A 14,535-nucleotide genomic window follows, 5' to 3' on the forward strand; every position below is an offset into this window, starting at 1 on the left:
AGGTGTTAATGCTGACACTTCAAAATGACCCTCCCACTTTAGAGACAGGTGTAGAGGACAAGGAGATGATGAAAAAGTATGGCAAATCCTTTAGAAAACTAATTTCATTATGCCTTCAAAAAGATCCTTCCAAAAGGTAGGTCATTATTGCCATGTACAGTGGAATTACTTTTTAAAATATACAGGCTACTTAAAGTTCCAGTGTTTAAACATTAATTTTAAGTGTATGATTTGAATTTTGTAAACAGTAGCCTTCGGTTTCTTGTTCTTGTAGTTCTTCTGGGGAGAAGAAATTGCCTCTGAATTGTCGCTTAAGTTTTCTTCTGGGTTGTTGACCTAATTTATTTATACTTAAATACACTGTTGAATTAACTCTGATCAAGCAGAAGTCCTTGCTCTACATCTTAATTTCTCATCTGAGGCAAGATGTAAATCTTGATATTGTGCATAAGTCTAACAAGACTGTTCAGATTGATCAGACAGAACTGTTGGTAACCAAGCATACCAGTCTCTTGACCTTTAAAATAAATGAAAAATAGATAAATAAATAAATTTGTTTTTCACATTTTATGACATAAGCTTAGTATTGCCTTTAACTTGGTTATTCACAGAGAAAATCACTTATTAAGAGGTTTTTATTTTTTACTGTAATTTTTAGAGGCTCCAAGCTTGTTAGAGTTTTCTTCATGTTTATGTAGGCAATTGCATGTCGTAGTATCTTTGTGATTTGTTCTTGCTGTTTTGTGAATGGGATAGCCAAGATGGTGAAAATATTAAACATCTATTCCAAAACCGTTGCTGAGGTCCTGAGTTCCCAGAATGATTATTTATCCTTTATTTGTTTTTATGCAGACCTATTTTTGTAGGTTTCTTTTGCTGAAGAGTTGTAATTAATGTTATTTCCTAAGTGTGGTTAATATATCACTTTTTGGAAGAGTTTCAGAGCTGGTATTTCTGGGGAAAAAAAGACTGCTTTGAGAGAGCAATCCTGAGTAGTGTGTGGGTCTCTTATGGTGTGGACTTCTCTTTGCTGATGTTATGCTAGCTTAAGGCCAGGATATTGTTGTAGGGAGTCAAGCTGAAAAGGTGACAGCAGCAATGCTAGAGAACAAGTTTAATTAAGGAAAAAGATTGTGTGGCAACATCTTTATTCTCAAAAAGACTCAAATTATTTTTTTCATTGAAGGATCATTTGTATACTGTTTTCAGATTCCCAAACCCCTTACAATTAGTGGTCTTAGTAGCAAGTCCTGTTGCCTTAGCCATGTAGTTTGCCTGCTTACAGATAAAATGAAATGTGTTCTGGCTAACCAAGCTTCTTTTAATTTCCAGTGTCCAGCAATTTTCAAGGCAAGATTAAATTGGTATAAAAACATGAGAAGTAAATAATTAAAATGGTTTCCCTTCTCTCCTTGAATACATAATGCTGAGTTACCTGATCTGTAGTTATGACATCAGTGTTGAAACATTAGTGTTTAAACTAATTACGCTAATTTATTACACATATTTAAACACATGCAGTATCTTCAGCTCAGGATTACCTTGAATTGAACAATTGGACCAGCAGACAAGTGATTAGATCTGCATGCCTGTTACTCTAACCAAGGAGTGAGCATCCTTACGTTGTGGCATCATTGCTATTTTTTATGTTTCTACTGAACCAGGATTGAATTTTGCACAGAGATGCCTCCATAGTCATCACTGTGGGAGAAGTGCCTGCTGTCTATGGCAAATTCTAGGACTGACATTGCACGGTTGTTATCTCAGACCATGGTGTTTTTCTTCTGGGGATCTGTGTGTGGATGTTTCTCTCTCTCCCCAGTGCCAAGGGTGCTGCTTACAGTCCTCAGCTGCGATTCGTTGCTGTGGCCTGTGTGCAAAGCAGGCCCAGAAAGCACTTCCAGACCAGTTCAGAAGTGTCTGGCCTAATTAATCGTAGAGGAATGGAGAACAGTAGTTTGGATAAAACTTTACTAAGCATCTAGCTTTTAACTGTACATATCCCTGTTATGAGATGTGATGGTACTGGATCACTGAAAGTTGTCTTAAGAGTTGATTTGAGATAGAACTTCAAAACTTTGACACAGAAACGTATTGAATGTTGGTGTGGTTTGTGTTGTGTTTTTTTTTTCCTTAAACACTGCTCTTCCTTTTTGCTCGTCCAAGGTTTATGTGTGGATTACTGCTAGAGCCTGGTAGTCTCCACAGTACCACTAATAAAAACTCCTGTATTGTAAAGTTTGGTTCTTTGGAGGGGAAGAAAAATAAGTGCTCTCTGGAACTACTGTCTGTGTCTAAATTGGATGCTTTTTGTTGATATTAGGAGTTGTTTCATTATTTCTGGCAGGAGTCAACTGATAACGTATATACATACTCCTTACTACTCCTTTTTTGTTCACTTACTCTTCAGATGTGTCTTTAGACAAATAAACTAGTTCAGATTTTGGGTTGGTTTTTTTTTTTGAGACTGAAATTCTCCAATTTGAAGCTTTCCACTATCTTATCTAATTTGTGCTGTATCTAATCTCTTGCTTTGATTCAAATGGAACAGTGTAGCAGATGTTGCTTCCGTTCATTTAGAAATTATGAATCTTGGAGGTTTTTGGCTTCCTAAATTTAGGCATGTCAAAATTAGTCTTGAATAGTGATACGGGCTCCTAATGGAAAGGGTGGAAGGAACCCGGAGGATTTTACTTCATTCCAAGAGATGCTTCCCGTTCTTTCCAGAGTCTGCTTCAGCACCAGAGTCTGGCTTGACTAGATAAGTTGCTTTTAGATCTCTGAAGCTAGGGCAAACAAGTCCTGCTGTTGGAATTGCTTCGGTAGCTTTGAGATTGTGATTATCTGTTGAAAAAGTCAACAATATAAACTTGGTGACGATGGGAAGAAAGAGGCTTGAGCAGACCCGCAAGTAAAAGCGAAATGTCTAGACTTTGACCTTACAACTGTTGCTTTGATTTTTATCTGTCCATTTCGTTGGAAGGTGCTCCTGGTAACTCTCTTTTTGGTTTATGCATGATGTTAATAGTGTCAGTATAATTTCCTGTGAATACCTGCTGACATCAATGAAGTAAAAGAATGCCAGTAGCAGGTATTGATGCTACTGTTTGGAAAATGTAATTATTCTGTATTGCTGTGGAGCAAAGTTCAGTTGCATTCATAGAGTGAGTTTGTTTGTTTTAAGGGTAAAATGCATTTATGTTGAAAGAAAAAAGGGGGAAAATTGGCAACTTAGAGACTAGGGTTTTTTTTTCTCTTTTTCTTTTTTGTATTTTTGCCGTAGAAAGGCGTAATTTTTTCATGTGTGGTGAGTATGTGTGAATTTATTCAGTAGCTGTTAACATCCATTCCCCATTCATACAGTACTAAGTATTCAAAAGTATTAGAGACGTACTATTTAACTAACGTCTTGTACTGTATTCACTGAGAGGGGTCTTTGTTTTCTGTTCTAATTTATTATTGATCTTTCAGGCCCACAGCAGCAGAACTTTTAAAATGCAAATTTTTCCAGAAAGCCAAGGTAAAACGTTTAACCCTACGAGTAAATTTTGCTCTGCCTTAAAATCTACATGAATTTTTTTCTTTCCTTGTATTGATTTTTAACTTGTCAAATGTTGGTTTTGCAGAATAGAGAATACCTGATTGAAAAGCTTCTCACTAGAACACCTAATATAGCACAAAGAGCAAAAAAGGTGAGTGTGTTCACATCTTTTTCTTGACTGGTATGCAAGACAAAGCAGGGACTGTTCAGTCGCCTTAAGTTTTAGTTAACTGACTGAGCCATTCTCTTACCCAGTCCTTCAAAGATTGTGACCGTTGAATGAATGGTTTCTGCAGTCTAGCTTTCTCCAGGAAGCCTGAGGCATTTTGACTTCCTATCTGGCCTTGCCAAAGTGATAAATGTTATTTGTCATCATACATGATACAATTTTTTCCCACTCCCTTTTAGAAAGCTACAGGTGAAATGGTTGTGCAAATAAAAAGTGATGTGCAAGCATATAGGTTGGTAAACTGCAGGATTCATTTCTTCACTGATCACCTAGAGAAAGGGTGAAGATGCTGTAAATGCTATTTATTGAGGACTACCTGGTTCTTTGGATTAATTGAAATGTGGTGCCCAAATGTATGGAAGTTGCATCCAAACTCTGCAAGAGTGCTGCAGAGCAGTGAAGCCTTATCCCACAGGTGATGGAGTTAAACCCGCATCTGTGGTATATGCTGGTATTTCTGTGGTGCCTTTGGCACTTGTATGTATGAGCTTACCAGGTGATGTGTGGCAGAGCTAAACCCCCTAATTTTTAACAGGCTTAACAGGTAAGTACTAATTTTTAACAGGCTTAACGGGTAAGTATTTTAAAACAAGTATGAAGCAAACTGCTGTTCATAAGAGCTATTACACAAGAATGAATGTAGACTCCTGCTTGTTGTGTGTGAGAAATTGTGGAAGTCCCTTTCTGTGGTGACCACGTCTCTTTGGTATGAGGAACCTGCTCGGAGCTTGCTGAGCCTCTGCAGGTGACAGGGTACTGTGCTGAATCCAGCTGTCTAAAAGCAGGCTTGCTGGGAGAGCACTTGGGGGAGGGCACTTCAGAAAGGAACTGTTTCAACCGTTGTTGGCAAATCAGTTAGGCTGCGGTTACCTGCACTGGCATTTGTAAGGTTTTCTGTTGTCTTGGTGAATATTGGTTTGGCATAATTCTACAACAATGAAATGTTCCTGAAGCCAGTGGCTCATACTTGGAAGAGACTGTCAGCGAGATCTAAATGCTATAAGTCCATTCTGATCTTCTTTTGGATGGAAGTAATTTGGGAAATCGGTGGCAATGGTGAGACTTCTTGAGAGGCTGCCGTAGGAGGCTGGAATGAGAGGCAGTGTAAAGGGGCAGCGTGCTCAGCATGTTAGCGGCGGCAGTGTGCGGAGGGTGGGCGTAGTTCAGCTGTTTGGCCATGTGGTGGCAGCAATCCCCGCAAAAAATTACTGAACTGGGGGGAAAAAATCATAGTCAGGTTTTTTCATTTTACATCTTGGGCCGTAGAGGAGTAATTTAGACATGTTCTAGTACCAGTTAGGCTTCTGATAGAGCATGTATGTGCTTTGTGAGATTTGTCTCCCATCTGTGTCCTCAGGTCTGCTTTATAGACTGCATGTTAACTCATACATACACGTATGTATACTTACTGCTTTAAATAACTTAGCATCTGGACTAGCAAATTGAATGCAGGGTAGCCTCCCATACGCCACCAGAAATAGTCTTCTGAATGACTTTTTGGACAATTGTTTCTAATTTGGAAGAGATGTGATTCTTAAGAAATTAAAGCTGTATGCTGCTAGAGATAAATTAATAGGTCTTTTAATTACCATATAAATGGAAAATATATTTAGGTTTTAGCTAGAAAAAATACTAAATTATTTACATTTTAAAAGTACACAATATTAAAATTCATCAGGGATTTAAAATTTAATTGTTACAACTGCATGTAGCCGCTGTTTTAAGATGCCATAAAATATAAATGTATTTTAATATTAAAACTGTGGGGTTTTATTTTAAAAAGCTTGTGCAAGTACAGTTTGGTTGCTCAAACATTAAGATGTAAAGCATCTAAGAGCTTACTTTTGAAAGAAGTAACCCCTGTAATGGAAAAAAGAATGTCACTAGGGCAAGAGGTGGGAAGGAGCTGGTGTCATCACTGCTTAAATTATCTTCTGTAGCACTTGGTGTGAAATGCCTATAGCTAATGATCTGTAGCACCACTGCTAGCTCAGATGTCAGATCTGCCCTGCAGTAATTTATTTTTTCTTGCATTTGCCACACGTATAATTATTTTGCTTTGTTGCCCAGAACTCCAGCCTCAGTTTAGTTTTAACTTCAAATTCTTTTCTCTTGACATAGCGTTCTCATGTTTTGCAGCCTTTACAGCTTATACTTGGCAACTGATTTCTTTAAATATGAGTTCAGGTCTGTTTGTGAAATCCTGAAAGCAGTCCTACATGGTCTCCTGTGTGTGAAGAAAACATTTGATGCTGTGAAGAGGTGTCCTGATTTAAAACCTGATGTGATGATTAAACAACACGTACATTGTGTGTTTAAAATACCACTTAACATCAGAGTTTTAAACTTCGTCTTTGTGCATGAATTCCCACTGTCTCAGTGTTTCTTTATTTGCTTTTAATTCTGCTGATTTTGAAATGATGCCCTTCTTCCTGGCCTATCCTAGTAATTAAGCATAACACTGACTTGACTTGCCCAGGAGGAGCATGGGCTCGCCTCTTGCTGTGCTGAACCTGCTCAAGTACATACCGGTACTGATACGCAGAAATGAGTGTTACACCATGAAACTTCTTACTGGCAATTCTGGGTTTCGTTAATGTGAATACTCACTTGTGAGAGTGGTGCTGGCGTCACGAAGAACTGGAGAAAAGGCTGTGGTGAATGGTCCAGCTCAGTGTGGTATGGTAAGTGGGCACGTGCTCTGAGGCCACACATTTGTCATTGATAGAAATGTTGGAGCCTCTGCCTTTGGTAGCTGGTGTGATGGTAGAGCAGCCTGCCCTGTCCTGCTTGGATCAGAGCCGTGTACACTCCTGTTATAAAACAACTTAAAAAGAGTTTAGATACACTATTTATTAACATGTGTTGGAGTAGTTTTAATTTTGAACTGAATGCTAAGTCGCTTGCTGTATTGGAATAGAGGAAATTTGAAACAGCTTCCAGAATTCCACAGTCAGTTTTAAAATCTTGTCACACTAAAAAATTAATTACAGCTACAAGTACTCTGTATGCCCAAAGGCCCTGGGTCAGTTTTGTGGTTTTATAATCATGTTTCTTTAATTTTGAAAATCCCTTGCATGACTGCTGCTTTTACAAAGTGAACAGGGAAAAAACATGTATTTGCATTTCATTTTATTGCTGTCTGAAGTGCTGCTAGTAAAAAAAAATAAATTAAAAGCTGAGTAACAGTTGAGCTTGAATTCTCTTTTTGGGGAGGTGCTATTGCTCTGCATTGTTAATAGAAGATCTTTAGAGCTCAGAGTTCTAAGTTACTGGGAAAAACCTGCAGGAGCATGAAGAGATGATCAGTGTGAGTGATACCAGTTTTGATTAAAACTTCAGTAGACATAACCGTACTGATGGATTGGACTTCTCACTCTGCAGTACAGCTAATTTAGGAAAATGATCATGTTACCTTACAGAAGAAATTAAAAATTCTCTGCATTTAATGAGGAAAATGTTATTAGATCCCAGATTTCTTGGGACAGCTCTAAAAGCATGATTGCACCTCAGCAAGACATACATACACAACATTTCCTTCTTTCAGTAATGGATTTAATCTAGTAGATACACCTCACCAATGATGGGTGTTTGTGCAGCTGGACCACAGACCTTTTGAAAAGTAAAGCAACATTAGTTTGAGCTCAGATTATTACGAAAAATGTATATTCATTGCTATGATTCTTTCCACTTTAAGAAATGCTTATTTAATTAGTGCTGATACATAAAGAGAAGGGACATGTGCTATACTGGAACACTTTTTCTGCAAAACAGCAGCTGAACTGTAAGTATGTATTTGGCAAGGCTTTAGGTGTGGGAGGCCCCTCCATGGCAGAAGAGTAATTGTTCAGTTTACCCAGAACACTGTTACAAATGAAAAACATAGTGCAACTGTTTTTACATTGTTGCATATTGCTACAAAAAATAGAGGAGAAATTGGCATTCAGACAATGTTGGCTTTTTTTGGTTAATTCTCAAGAAGTTGAAACCTTATTTTCAAGAAGTTGTCAGCATTTCTGCCAGCATGCAGTTGTGCCATAATGTATGAGGAACTTCATACAGTGTATGGGTTTGTCCATCCGTTCTTTCACTGGGTGCTTTTACCTTCTGTATAGAGTTGGTGAGGTTGGATTTTGTGCCCTCTCAAATGGAGCTAATCTAGTATAGAACAGACTAGCTTTAAAACAAACTAGGGAGTAGCTGGCTCAGTTGAATGTCTTTTGTACTTCAGATGGACATAAGCATCACTGCAATGACTTAAATTACTTATTATGGCAGGATTTAGAAGCTCACACATGAGTCATCTTAATCATTAAAAAGTAACCCTCTTGCGTATTGGTTAGTGTTTTCCAGTTCACGGGCTATCATGGTTCAACTTCAGAATTCATTCCTGCGATGAGTAAGCGTCCCTGTCTCTTGTGTAAGAGCATTGATCTGCTCATTAGCTAATGTGTTCGTGACCTGTTGACTTGTTCAAAAACATCTAGAATGCGGGCTAACGTAAGGCTGGTGCTTCATGAGAACTTTTCTCATTAGACCAGTAGCTTTAAGTATTTGGTATTTCTCTAAGCTGTTGAAACTTTCGGTACTGGAGGAGGGTTTCATAACTGTGAAGTGCAAGTGTAGTGTATTCTTAAAGGTGCTGTTGATGGACTCCTGGTTAAAGATTCAAGCCAGGAAAAAGGAAGTCCATGCATGCATGATGCTGGTGGTAGATTCTTTGATCAGGAGGTACAACTTCTAACTAAGCAGAAGATAATCCTATTTTATTGTTCTGTTTATCAATGATTTGGTTCTCTATTACTGAGAATGTGTGGGAAGGTGCTGTTTTTACCTGTTTGCCTTCTGAGAAATGAAGCCGCAGACACTACTTGCATGACATCCGCAATCAGGTAGCCTCTTTTGGATTTGAAATGGTTCCCTTTGAAAATGACTCAATGGAATTAGTTATTAAATCTGTTCCCAGCCTATAGACCAGATCAGTATTTTGTCAATGTAGGCAGCCACAGCTGGCTTGTTAGGGTCACCTTAGTGGCATGGGGTTTCCCACTGTGCTTTCTTGAGCAAGGTGGTCGCAGAAGCCTTTCTGCTTGTCTTTGCTCATAAAGGCAATGTTCAAATGCGGAAGTGTGTGTTACTTGTGATTTTGTGCATTTTTGGGAAGTCTGTCAGGAAGGTCATGCAGGGAGATGAATTACAAAGAGGATTCTGTAAATGCAAGATGGCTCAGAAGCAGCGTTGCCATCTGTTATCATTTGCTGAAAGACTAATGGAATAGCTGTGTGAGAATTCTTGCTTTTGTATGGAAAAGTTAAATCTTTAGCCTTCCTAGTTCAAAAAAGAGTAAATTGAAGAGGAGGGGTGGGGGGTGGAAAAGGAGCCCTAGCCCAACGCTCTGAAGAATGTGAAAAGTAAATAAGTTTTCCTGGTTAGACCTTGTAAAGCTTTTAGAAGTACAATACAAAAAAAATTACATGCTGTTGTTTTGACACTCCTCCCCCCTAGTGCTTGATACAGGTGATATTCTTGAAGTTCCTGGGGAGAGAGAACTGCAAGGGAAGTACAGGGGAAGTGGGACATCCTTGAGGCTGTGCTACCCAGTGGTTATGGGGGCGTTAATTTAGCTGAAACGTGCTCTTGGCTCAAAACGTTAAAATTATGGCTGGAGCTGCAAGCTTCAAGGTTTTAATCAGAACAGGCAGTTTAAGGCTAGCAGAGCAGAAAGATGGACTGGAATAGTAATAGTTCATATGCAGAGTCCAGTTTCTGTTTAGCATTGAAAAGCAGCTTCGTAAGAAGATCATTCAAACTGTGCATCTGCAGGTAAATGTGAGGTTACATGGTGTATGAAGTGAGAGGGCATAAACGTCAACTGGATGACAAAGATGTGTGCATCCCAGTTGTGCTGTGTGGGATGCATAGTCAGCAGAGGGCAGCCGCATCTAACGCACCATGCGGTGAGCAAGGCTTAAGCCTTCCTGAACTGGAAAGTGAGGCCGGTTTGGAGAGCTTTGCTCAGTTAGGAGCGGCTCTAGGTCTGTGATTTTAAATGCTGTAGACTGGTTGAATGCATGCTGCTTCTTGATACCCAACTAAGATGTAAACACTGGAGTTTTATAAAAATGGATTTTATAAAAATGAATTTTATAAAAATCACAGACAAATTTTTGTTATTTTCATATTCATTTGTAACTTTCTGGAGAGCTACGCTCAAATGTTCATTTTGATTGCCTAAGGTTTTTTAAAAACGTCTTCAGTAAGTTTACGTCTTTTTAAAATCTGGGTGGAGTGCAGAAATGTATATTACACTAATTTCTCTCATGTGCATAAGTCAACGGAAACCTTGTAGAAGATGGAAAAGGGAAGAAATGAGAATTTCACCTTGAGATAGTATTTTCAGTCCTTTGAGCTTGAAAGTATGTGAAAATCATAGTAAATTCTTTGCATTATACAGTAGTAGACTATTTTCCCAAATATTCTTTAACATGACTGTATTGCTGGCAGTGAAACCCCCCTTTATAATGAGTTGTCTAAATAATGATAGCTCTGCACGGGGCTGTATTTGTCTTTCTTTTTGCCTCTGGTCATATTACACGAGTAAACAGCTTGGATGACAAAAGAGGATAAGTGAAACTGAAAGATGCTGATTATAAAAGGAGGATCCAGTGATCCCTGTAAGATGTAAGAGAAAGGCTTTTAGTGGTGATTCACCATCTTCATGCCCATTCATCTGAGCAGCCAGGAAAGATAACCAGAACCTCTGAAGATCTGGATCTTTATCTTTTCTTCATCTTTCAGAGTATCAAGTTACTTTGGCAACTTGATGTATTTTTGATTGGATTCCTTTGATTGCTTCTTGGCCTTAGCACCTTAATTTCATTGCTGGGGGAGGAGGAGGAAGGCAGACAGAGAAAAGAAAGAGGATATAAAAGGGCTTCTCTCTGCATGTATGAATTAGCCATCAGGTCATGCCTGATAGATAGCCCATTTGGGATTCCTTGGTTTTGAGGTGAAGTGTTACTCTTGAGAAACAATGCAACTCCTCTGCACAATTAATTGAAAACATCTTTCTCAGCACAGGTACACATTCATGCCTGAAAGGACTATTGTTAAAATGGGAGTTAAAGAATTATTTGCAGTTAACAACACTCAGTAATGAAATTTTGTAGTGGAACTCATAAATGGAGAAATAATGTCTGAAAGCCAAATATCATACTGAATGACTAAAATGGCACATTTGCCGTGTTACTGGGATTTCTCCCAAACACTGCAATTTCTCAAAACAAAATTAGGTTAAAATTTTGGACTCAGGCTGGAGCAGAGATAATAAGTATGTTGCAGTCTTTACGTAAAACCTCATGGTTTTGGAAGGTAGTATTAGGAGTGCAGGGAATTACCTGCACTAGTTTACAAGAGTTTAGGTGACAAAAGAGTGTCTGTAGTTAGAGCCACTACATTTTGCTGTCTCTAAGCATTATGCCAGCAAGAGAAGAGTCAGTGAAAGAGGGAGAGGAGGGCAGCTTTGGACAGGGAATCCCCCAGAGCGGGTGGGGAGTTGGTACACTGAACATCTGTAACCATTTTTCAGCGTTTCCTCTAGAGATGTAGGAATGTGCTCTCTCCTCCCTTCTCTATTCAGCTTTTCATGGCTTCATTTTCCTTTCACTGATCACTCCACTGTATTCCATTTCTAAATTGTGAGCGTAGGTAAGATTTCATGGCAGTCTTCTCAATAGATGGCCCTGCCCTCAGGTGTCACACTTGGCATCATCTGAGCATGATCATGTTTGTGTTTAGCTATAAAAACAAACCAGCATCATAAATATTTAAAGTAGATGGTCTTTCTTTTTTGTCAGATGTTTGTTCTTTGTTGACTTTTGCTGTATTACCCCTTAGAAAATTGTGCTGTAGAGAGAGCTGAAGAAGTCCTATTCAGAGCAGCTCTCCACATGAAATTTGTTACCCATTATGCAGTTCTCTTTCATGAAAGAAAATGTAAATATCTTATATTTCTTGACTTTAAGTTCCAGAGTAATTGTTTCCATTAGTGAGTAGAAGTAGTAATTTACACGAAAATGGTGAAGATTCCTGTATTTCCAATTCTTAGATGACATAGGTGCCTTTTCAGTTTTTGTAAGACTTCATGCTGCATTAAGGAAGAAACAAATATTTGTACGTTTGCATCAGTGACTCAAATTTTCCATATTGCCTAATCTATTGAAGGTAATTATACGTTCTGTACACTTCAGTGCAAACAAAGCTGCTTTGGAAGGGTGTGCTGGGTAGCTGTGAACATATATTTTAATTCCAACAGAAGTACAGTTTAATTTTTTTAAGAATATGATTGTGCGATCAAAATGTGATCTATGAAAGCTTGACCCCAAAGTAAATGAAATATTTTTGGCCATTATTCTAATGCAAAATTTTTAAATGGAATACCAGTTTCTCTCAATGTTGCCATGTTTTGAAGACACCAGTTGCATTTGACTTGGAATTGAATAATTCAGTTGGAATTTACTTGGAATTGAAGGATTTGATGTTGCTGTATTTTTCTAGTGAGATAACAGATATATATGCAAGAATATTCTCTGATCTTACTTGTACTGGCTCAGGACTTACCACCTGAGATGCTGATGACACCTCGTCTCCTCCCAGAGTAAGGTCACCTTGGAATACTGAAATTCAGACTGTTCAGACTGCGACTTTAGGGCATGGGAGATGTGTATACCAAGTAACGTGTTAGCTTCCTAGCAGCTTCCTTGTGTTTTTTGGTCGAAAAGTTCTGTTCCTTTACATAGGGAATATGCATATCAGAAATGTCTAAAAACATTTTTCAGGAACTGCAAAGCCTTAAATCATCTGTGTCCTTTCAGTCAGCAATTTGGACAAAACGTAAGCATGTTGTCCAGTGTAGAGAACCAACAGCAATTAGTTTGAAGTGGAGTATGAATGATAACTTTTGCTGATTTTCATTTAGGTTTGCAGAATTTTTGTGGCTTGCATCAGAATACAAATGAGACTTTGCATTATAACGAACTTGGGGGAATTTAAGAAGAGCCAGCAGTGAAAGTATTAGGATGTTCCCATAACCCATGAGACTGGGTTGGATGGGGACAAGCCTTCTCTTGAAGAAGTGCCTCAACTCTCGAGCAAAGGATGATAGATACATGTGGGAATTCGTGCTCTGTGTTGGACCTCAGATTTTTTTATTTTTTTTTCCCCAAAATGATTACAGTATAGGTATTCTTATACAAAAATGCTGATGTTCTTTTGTATGAATATATACTTTAGAAAGTGACATCTCCATGGTCTGCCTTTTACCTCAATGCTAAGCTGTGACTAGATGTGTAACTGTTTTAAGCAAAAAAGGCTTGTGCCATGATTGGATAGATGTGATGATATTTTGATTTCCTTCATTGCATTGGAATGCAAATAAATGCATAGGGGTGGGAATTGAAATTTGCTTCTGTATCTTAGGAAACATTCAAGGAAAGGTTTACAGGATGGCTAAAGGTAAAAATTTGTAAAATCAGATTGCTCTACTTAAGATGTGTATAGAAGGAGCTAGTCTGGATTTTATTGGGGAGAAGAATACACAGATGTAAAATGTGCTAAAACCAAAATGTTCAACAATGTCCTATTTTTCATCATCTTTCTTCCTATAAAATAACTGGCATGGTAACTGGTATTGTAAATACTTCTTATGAAGCTGCATAAGAAATAAAGCTCTTGAGACTTCCAATTAAAAAAAAAAAAAAAAAAAAAAAAGAGGGCTGGGGGTGGAAATGCAAAAAACCTCATCTTATCAATTACCAAGAAATGTTGGCACTTTAAAAGGTAATTTAGCCTATCTGTTCTATAAGAACTTCTGGGATCTGGGTAATGGGGGTGTCCTGTCTCCTGTAAAACCCGTTACCATAGCCTTAGGGAAAGGTGAAGATATACAGTATCTGTTGACTGGTTGTTCTCTTTTCTGCCTGAAGGTCAAATCTGGGCTTTTACTAGGACAGACTGCAGAAAATGAAAAAGATGAGGTGTTTAAATAACCACCTTGTCATTGCTGCTCTCTGGGGCATGTGGGATTGTGTATATCTTGAATACTGTACTAGCAGATGTAGCTGAAGGGCATCGGTGGTAAAATAAAAGACAATTTTATTTCCAGAAAAAGCTGAGCTAGTTGATTTGTTGGACTGCAGTATATCCAGAAGGATGTGTGTTTACAAAAAAAAAAAAGATACGGATTGCCTTCTGTAGATATGCAAGTGCAAAAATGGGAGACCAGCACTGATTGTTCTCTATTTAGAAATTAACAGGGAGCAGTGTCAGGGTTCCACAAAGGCCTTTGCACATATGTTTTAAATGGGTGGGGTCTACACATTTCCCTTTCTTCAGGAATTCAAGAACAAATTACATTTGAGCTCTAAGTTACCTATATATGGAGGGTGGCAAGGCACCTTCCACATTACTGAGATGTTTAATACTTACTAATGCCATCAATTTTGTTTACACAAATGTATCTTATTTACCATACTTTCAGGTCACCATAATCTTTTGTAGAGCAGACTTAAAAATGTTGTTTTAAGTCTGCTCAGGACTCCATCCCAAATATTTAGCTGCCAGAGACTTAACAGGAATAGCTTAAATAATTGAGATAGTGTGGAAATCAAGATTACTAGTTCACTCATCTTTCTGTAGAATGAAGAAGACGACAATAGATATATGTCATGGTTTAACCCCAAGTGGCAACTAAGTACCACTCAGCCAC

The 14,535-nt window shown here is 38.3% G+C and overlaps 1 protein-coding gene across 1 annotated transcript in view; it reads left to right on the forward strand.

The window, feature by feature from the left end:
• STK39 (serine/threonine kinase 39) overlaps positions 1 to 14,535 on the forward strand; it is a 101,756-nt gene that overhangs the window by 36,465 nt on the left and 50,756 nt on the right. Inside the window, exons 8-10 of the mRNA XM_055719375.1 lie at positions 3 to 136; positions 3,472 to 3,520; positions 3,627 to 3,692. Of these exons, the coding sequence (XP_055575350.1) occupies positions 3 to 136; positions 3,472 to 3,520; positions 3,627 to 3,692 (249 nt within the window). The remainder of the gene's footprint in view (positions 1 to 2; positions 137 to 3,471; positions 3,521 to 3,626; positions 3,693 to 14,535) is intronic.

The sequence above is a fragment of the Falco cherrug genome, chromosome 8 (assembly GCF_023634085.1).
Source record: "Falco cherrug isolate bFalChe1 chromosome 8, bFalChe1.pri, whole genome shotgun sequence".
NCBI classification, from domain to species: domain Eukaryota; kingdom Metazoa; phylum Chordata; class Aves; order Falconiformes; family Falconidae; genus Falco; species Falco cherrug.